This window comes from Rhopalosiphum maidis, chromosome 3 (assembly GCF_003676215.2).
Source record: "Rhopalosiphum maidis isolate BTI-1 chromosome 3, ASM367621v3, whole genome shotgun sequence".
Classification (NCBI taxonomy): domain Eukaryota; kingdom Metazoa; phylum Arthropoda; class Insecta; order Hemiptera; family Aphididae; genus Rhopalosiphum; species Rhopalosiphum maidis.
Window position 1 is genome coordinate 68,501,562 of NC_040879.1, and position 8,444 is coordinate 68,510,005.

The following is an 8,444-nucleotide window of genomic DNA, read 5'->3' on the forward strand; positions in this document are numbered from 1 at the left end:
AACTCCTCCTATATACACACACGCGCGCGCTTCGCATGTATAGACGCTTTATAATATTTAAAATGTTAACAATGAGGTGTGTGTGTGTGTGTGTGAGAGAGTCGCGTTAATGAATACTATAGCTAGGTGGACATATATATATATATATAACGTGATGGGTGCCTATCGTCGTGGGTCCTATACACGCTTGTGCGACTCCGCGGAGCAGACGAGGGGGATACACAATATATAATATTATACATGGATTGGTTGTGTACAGGTAATATATATTATATATCTGCAGCTATCGATCGGTTTTCGACGAAATCAATGTTGTGTGGGGGCTCCTCCGCAGACAATCGATAACTGTTGATTAATAATTCTTAAACGCACCGAAAAAACTACAAGTCACTCTACCTATAACCGATTACACCGGCACAATGCGTATAACGCGCTAACAAGCCCGTCGACGGCCACGGATGGGACATGTGGGGGCCATCCTCTTATAATATATATTATATATATATATACAATATGCATTATACATATTACTTACATATACACGGGTATGAGAACTATATATAGGTACATGCACATAGGTATATACGTACGCGTATAATATTATAATATTAGGCATAGTGTATACATAGACACAATATATAATATAATATAATATACGTACACACTATAACGCGTATTAAAACATATATTATTGTCTCGTCGTGCGTGTACATCGCCAGTTTAAATTATAATTATTACCCGTGTAGCCGTGTGATCCTCGATACATATAATATATATATAGAGGGCCGACATCAAGCAAGCAACAAGCGTACACAACATTCAACACGTCATCTTCTGCTGACCGGATTCAAAATATAAACGCCGCGAGTATGTATATAGACGACGTTGGAGTAGCAAACCAAATAATAATAATAATAATAATAGGTAATACAAAACCTGCGACTCCGTAAAAATAATAATAAAAAAAAAAGTATTAAGTAATGATATATTATTGTATTACGTAATAACTATAATCATTGTGAAGCTTTTTTTGAAAAAAAAAATATACATTTCCTTTAAATCGAGATATTATGTCAAATTTATTATAATTGTATTTTAATACTGTACGTTCACGTTTTTTAGGTTACGAACGGAACAAGGGTGAACGCATTCGGCTTTATATTAACAGATTTAAACTTTTTTCTCTAACTTTAACTTTTACACTTACCTATTTGAAGGATTGGAAATAATAAGAATGTTTTAAGACTTCGTACATACACCATATAATGATAAATATGTTAGAAATCCCGAATCCACTGCGTAATGCACTTTTTAGAATATATTTTAAAAATATTTATTGGAAATTATTCGGTATAATATGTATAGAAAACCATTTAAAAAAAAATCTATATTTTATAGTTTAACTGGCATAATAATAGGATCGAAATAATAAATTTATAAAATAATGGTTTCAGATAAATAAACAAACCCGTTTATCCTAGCTATAATTTAAAAAATATAAGTATTAATGAAAATTATAATAAAGTATTAGTAAAAATATAACATTATTTGAACAGTTTGTCCATCTTACAACTCGTTGCTTCGTTAATGTATAATTACACTAATACGTGTAAATATATAAAATATAAAACCAATTCGTTGAATTATTAGTAAAAGCGTTTGCCTTTCGATTACAGTAAACCAAAAAAATTAGCACTCACTACGAGATTATCACGGTTATAGAATAGGTTAATATTAAATTACCTAAACACTAAATTATTTCATAATTACTTAAAAAATTGCTGAAAATGAACAACAAACCGACTACTCGATCTTCTCTTACGAGTGCAAACGTATTAAATTTATCTCAAAATATAAGTGTTACAAGTATTACGCATTTGGGAAGCAAATAAACGATAAGGTACTTTGGTACTATATATATAGTTAGGTACTACCTATGTAATAATTATATAATAGTATTAAAATGATCAAATATTTTTTTGTTTTTAAAATATATTGAGCATTTACATCATTTAAAAATATACGGATCGCTGATGTGTATATTGTTGTATAATAATATGTTGTAGGGTACAGTGAAATTTCCGTTCAAAAAAATGAGAACATCTAATTATATTATTAAATATGTAGATCGTAGACGAATATCGTCTAATAACTGCAACATTATATTACACCATACCAATAATTAGGTACACATAGTAAAAATCAATCGTCACTGGTGGACCTCGAGAATCGCGTGTTTTAATATTGTGCAGCATAGCAATAATTATTATGTACATTATACGTTTGTTAATAGATGTAATTTATAATATTTTCATATTAATATCGTGCGAATAAATAAAGGGCCAAGTATTATTATATGTTATAGTCGTTTCGTGTTTTTTTTTTTTTTATCATTAAAATAATAATAAACAACGGCTTGCGGGATAACGTAATATTGAATAATATAAGTTTATGACATTATCGCCATACTCGCCGACTTGACTATAGATTATATTATTTATATTATATCGAATTGGGCGCAGCCCTAAAAAAAAAAAATCGAAAAAACGTTCGGCCGATGTTTATAAGAAACAATTAATCAAACAAAAGACCATACCCGCTGTTTTAACAATTGGAAATTAATCAAGCTCTTGTCCCTGTGAATGGGTAAAAGTTGCAAATCACGGTCCTGTGGTTATATGTATACATAGGTATATATTTTAAAGAGAGATTCCCATAAACCTATACACGCAGCCTATATTATATGGGTACGCATGTATACGACGTGGGAGGCGAACAACACCTTTACGGTCCGCGGTCGTTACGATAGATTATCGTCGTTATATATAAAATATTATATATATGTGTATGTCGCTTTATTATTACTACTATACACATCATCGACTAATTGTCCTGAGTATACCTATATCTAATATATATATATATATACCTAGTATATACTCGGTACCTAAGCATGGTCCACATATACCCATGTGAGCTTACTATTACCTGTCCTATGTTTGATGTACCTATCCAAGCCATTCTAAACGCATTGTGTAAACAGGTCTCTCTGACATATGATTGAGACGGTTCTTAACGATATTACTTCGTTATAAATTATAATATTATAATATGTTCTATAATAATTATTATTGTATTAAAATGTATATATTATTATTATTGTGTACTGTGTACAGGTATCTACTAATCTACTATTATATATATTTTATAGTACACGATATGATATATATATATATGTGTGTGTGTGTGTGTTTTTATATTATATAGACTGTTGCAGTAGTGGAGTGAAATTTACTATGATTAATTGCGAAGTACATTTTGGTGATACTATTCAAGTGTCTGCTATTTAAGTAGGTGTAATAACATATATATGTATCTAGCGCTTAATAACAGCTGTGTTACTGCACTTCCTACACAGAGATTTGAATTCTTCACCAATTATTTAATTAAGTATATAATATTGTACAATTTTCAAACCATTTTTTCCTCGGAAGTATAGTACATAAATTCATAACAAATACCAGTCGTACAAGGTTGAACGCATAATTTAAATTTATATATATATATATATGTAGGTCGACTTCTATAGTTCTATGTCGTATAATTTCATTGATAGTGCCATTATTATAGGTCCTTATTATTAATTGTATATTTGAGATTTTAATACATTTATTACGCTTGAACATTGAACTATATGTATTTTCTATAGACATAATATTATATTTAGTGTTTTCTTCGAATTTGGACAAAAATAAATATTTAAGTTATTTTATTTTAATTTATAAAATATTATTTGTGAGTACATACTTGAAATTTTTAGCGTATACTCGTATTCTTATATTTTATACACACCATGGTATTGTTAAATTCAATGTTTTCAACAAAAATTAATTCACCCTGACATTACTGTCCTACTAATAGAATGAAATAAATTACTTATTAACAATATAAAAAAAATATAATATCATGGAATATACTTATAGTGATATAGGCTGACCGTCTTTGCTCAGAATTGTTGTTCATATAGGTACAATGATTTTATATCATTGAATTCAAACGTAATATACATCCATTACAGTAGCTCACTTGACAACTACTATGTACAGCAAAATGGTACCTACTTACTCGCCTTTGTTTAATTTTTACGTTTATTATTATTATAAAAATTAAAGTTAAATACACCTGTCACCTATATATATATATATATAAATAATTTATATTTAATTAATTATTTTTTTTTTTTTTATTAGTACCTCAACTATCACCAACTCTTTAATATAGTAATATCTAGAGAAATTGATTTATACTATTATTTTTTTATTATTTATTATTATTTTTATACTTGAATTTAAAAAGTGTGTATGTTTATAATTCATGTTATTATAAACATTAAATATTAGTATATTCTTGTGAGGTGCTCTATAAGAATTAAAAAAAAAAAACGAGAAAACTGATCAATAGACCAAACATGTAGTAAAAAATATGGTAACGACAAAAATACAAGGGCCAACTTACGAGGACATAAAAGAAACATAAAAAAAAATTACCAACAACAAATAACTCATATATATATATATGTATATATACGGAACCAACAAAATACCTACCAAACTTAACGCAATAAAAAGATTGACAAACCGATAGATTAATACATCTTTGATCTCTGAAAAAGAAAGGGGAACGACTTTTAAACCGCGTGTGAATAGCATACGATATTAACGTAGGTATGTATAATATTAATATATAATATATAAATGTATGTTTGATTAAATGGGTACCTAATGTCAAAGGAAGAAGCTCCCATGAGTGAAATTTGGGGGGAGGCCCAGAGGGTAAGAGACTGACACAGAATTTAAATGTAAGAAACTCTTGAAATATCCGCTGGGACCAGAAACCGAAGAAAATGCAAAGGATGATATAATTTTTAAAATTAACCAATTTATAAACAACATAGTATTTTTAAAAAAATTTAATTTTACTGTTGTAATGTATTATATAATAAATATATATTTGTCAATAACATAATATTATAAATAATGACTATAGAAGCCAGGGTTTAGGTTTTTTTAGAAATCAATAAAAAAAATGATAAGAAAAATGTACAAACGATGTAATTACAGACTCAGTGAATTTAATATCATACTGATCATAGTTTTCCAAACTAAAATGAATAAATGAAAAATTATTAAAACAAATTAATATAACAATTAAATTATTTAAATAATTAAAATTTAATACCATTGAATTACCTATGATGCCTACCTTTTTTTTTAATTGTGACATTAATCAAAATAAATACCTACTAAGCCATTAGGATTCAAAAATTTAGTAATTTATTATTTAATAATTAATAATATTATTGTGTTTGTATGTACTTACTATGAAAATACAAAATGCAGCATTTTATAAGATCAACATAAATTATCGTTATTATTAATGTGATTTTTGTATGACATTGATTATAGGTAGGATGAACAAATTAATAAAAAAAAATATGAAAAACCATTTATTTTTATTCGTACTTATTATTAATGTAATATATAATATGCTAATTAAATAATTGTTGTTAATGTATTATGTTGTATCAATATTGTATAGACACTTTGAATTTGATTTTACTAATTTTAACAATTAATTTTTTTTTCATACCAAATAGAACAAATAGGTAATTTACTAATGGTTTAGTGTTTAAAATTTACCTACCAATCAACATATCAAATGTCCTAATAGGAAATTAATAATAATAAATAAATATGAGTATATGACCCAAATAATAAATGACCTACTAAATAATAGAATTGTGGGAATGCTTATCGTTATTGCTCGCCATCGACAAACTATAAAATACAATCGATTTCAATCTACAAATAAATCTGTTACACGAACAAACAAACGGTCTGATAAGTCATAAATATAATAAACAACAATTATTATTTATTTATATTATTATGTTAGGCGGTATGTGGCGAAATGGAAATGGCGATTACCAAAAAGCTGAAAGACAATGTAACTAATTTAAAAATTATAAAATACTAATACTGATTATGTACATCGATGATAAACATAAAACATTTAGTTATTTTAATTCCGAGATATATTATTGGAACCAATAAGGTTTTCGGGACATTGCCACATTGGCACAAATTTTAAAAACCGGGATGTTCCATGGACAACCTAAATATACGAAAAAATATCGTATTACCAACTATATTTATGATTCGTATGATGACGTTAAAACGGTTTTAGAATGTATTTTACTATTACATAAAACAACACAGTCAATAAGAAAACGATTATTTGTGAATTTAAAACTGTTTTTATGTTGTTGTATATTAAATGTAATAGGTATATGTAGGTAATGTACTTGAGGGCACTTTAATCCAATGTCCAAGATAACGCTATAGAGGATAGAGCGAAATTACTATCCTATAGAAAATCAGCAAATAAAAAACGTGATAAAAGCATCGTGCCGCCTTGTTCCTTCACGACTTATAGTTTATACGCATATTATCATTTCTCAGTTCTGTTACCAATGTTTAAACTAACTGTTTGCCTGTATGGCAAAAGTAATATTTTCGAATCGAAATCAAAATAAATTATATCTCGATGATGGTTAGGTACACACTTTACACACGCTTATACTCATATACAACGCAACATTGTTTTAATTTTTTAAATTTTAAATATGCTAATGTTGTACAAAACGTGTATACTTATGTATTATATTTAAATTGTTGGTACCTATACTTATCACTTTTATCGCGACTACTTTTTTCTTTACGCGACGTAATTTAAAGAAATGAATTAAAAGTTATTAAAACTATTATAAAGACTTTAGGAATAAAAATAATGAACTTGAGGAGGAAAATTTTCAAACATGTAATTTAAAATGCCTATATAGGTACTTATATCGGTACATGGATTATCGTGCTTTTGACGTCATATGAATTCAAGTAATTTAACCAAATAACTGTCTATATGTTAACAAGTCGTACTTTTGGTCTACTTTTATTTAGGTATGTCGTATGTGGCAGTTTAAGAAACTTATGGACTATTTAAATGATTTAATATTGTTATTGATCAAGGTTCATTCGGATTGAGTTCATTTTATATTACTTAGCTCCTTACGACCTTACCTATTTTTTATAATATTATATGATATAGATTTATACATAGGTTAAGACTACTGTTTAGTACCCAGTGGCGTTATGTGGGGGGAGGGGGTAGGGATCCAAACCCCTTCCGAAATGTTTGGTTTAATTGATGTACATTTAATTTAAAAACTAACCATAAGACTATAACCAATTAAATTTATATATTCATTTTTAACGATAAGTACATAACCAATTAAACACATGCATAATTATATATAAGTAAAATTTAAGTTGTAATTTTTATGTAATTTATTAATTTCGGTGTATTTATATATGTTACGGTGAAAGATGAATATTGGTGAATGTCGTCATTCTCCGGTGGATGACGTCTTTTACCAAAATGATTCGATTATATAGGTAAATGATGTAAAAAACCAGATTTTAAATTCAAATGTACATCTTTCACCGGTCATTGATGTCATTTACCAAAACTAGTGGTAAATGATGATAAATCTCAAATAATACACTGATTGTTTTACTATAGGTACTATTTATAATAATGATTTATTGTGACAATTTTGGTTTCCATGACATTTTGAACTGCACAACATTTCCGCTGCATTGCAAGCACATTTTTTAGTACCACAACCAATTTTGCAGTTGCATCGATTAAATCCTTGATGACCAGCTATTCCGTGTCCTGCGGCTTCTCTTAATGTTATTTCCCTGTCTTTAATTTTTTTCATGGCTTCATCTAGCTCTAGAAATTTTTCTTTACACGGAGAAATTTGTGCTCGTGTATATTTTCAACTAACGAAGCTTATTCAGCACCTACACGCTTATCGCTGATCGTTCACATCGACATAAAAATATTGAACATCATTCTCCAATTAAACTGGTGATTGACGACAATAACCGGAGAATGTCTGCATTTACAACGTTTACCAATTTTTAGGTAAATGATGTAATTTACCGGGGAATGACGTCTTTTACCTCGTTTACATCATTTACCGTAACATATACATAATACATATAGTGATTTATTAGTAATAATTTTGTAATATGTATTGACTTATTGTATTAATTAATATTTATGATTTTATTGTACCTATATGCTATAGGCTATTAATACTAAACTATTACAGAGTATAGAGTATGGAGTGTATAGTGTATTGTATATACTGTATGTTTGTATAGACCTTTTACGTTTAATAGTTAATAAAATTCAATTGGAAATATAAAAGTATCATATATATCAAAGCATAAAGATACATGTATCTTGTATCTTTTCTACATTCACAACATATCTTGTATCTAAATACATTAAATGCACGTATCGTGATACTTTTT

General features: G+C 27.7%; 1 protein-coding gene across 1 annotated transcript; it reads right to left on the minus strand.

The window, feature by feature from the left end:
* Positions 1 to 7,442: 7,442 nt before the first annotated feature.
* Positions 7,443 to 7,894, minus strand: LOC113558847 (the record flags this gene model as incomplete). The annotated part of the gene is made up of 1 exon (XM_026964416.1): positions 7,443 to 7,894. A coding segment is annotated over one exon (249 nt), but the record flags the coding sequence as incomplete, so codon positions are not given.
* Between the last annotated feature and the right edge of the window lie 550 nt (positions 7,895 to 8,444).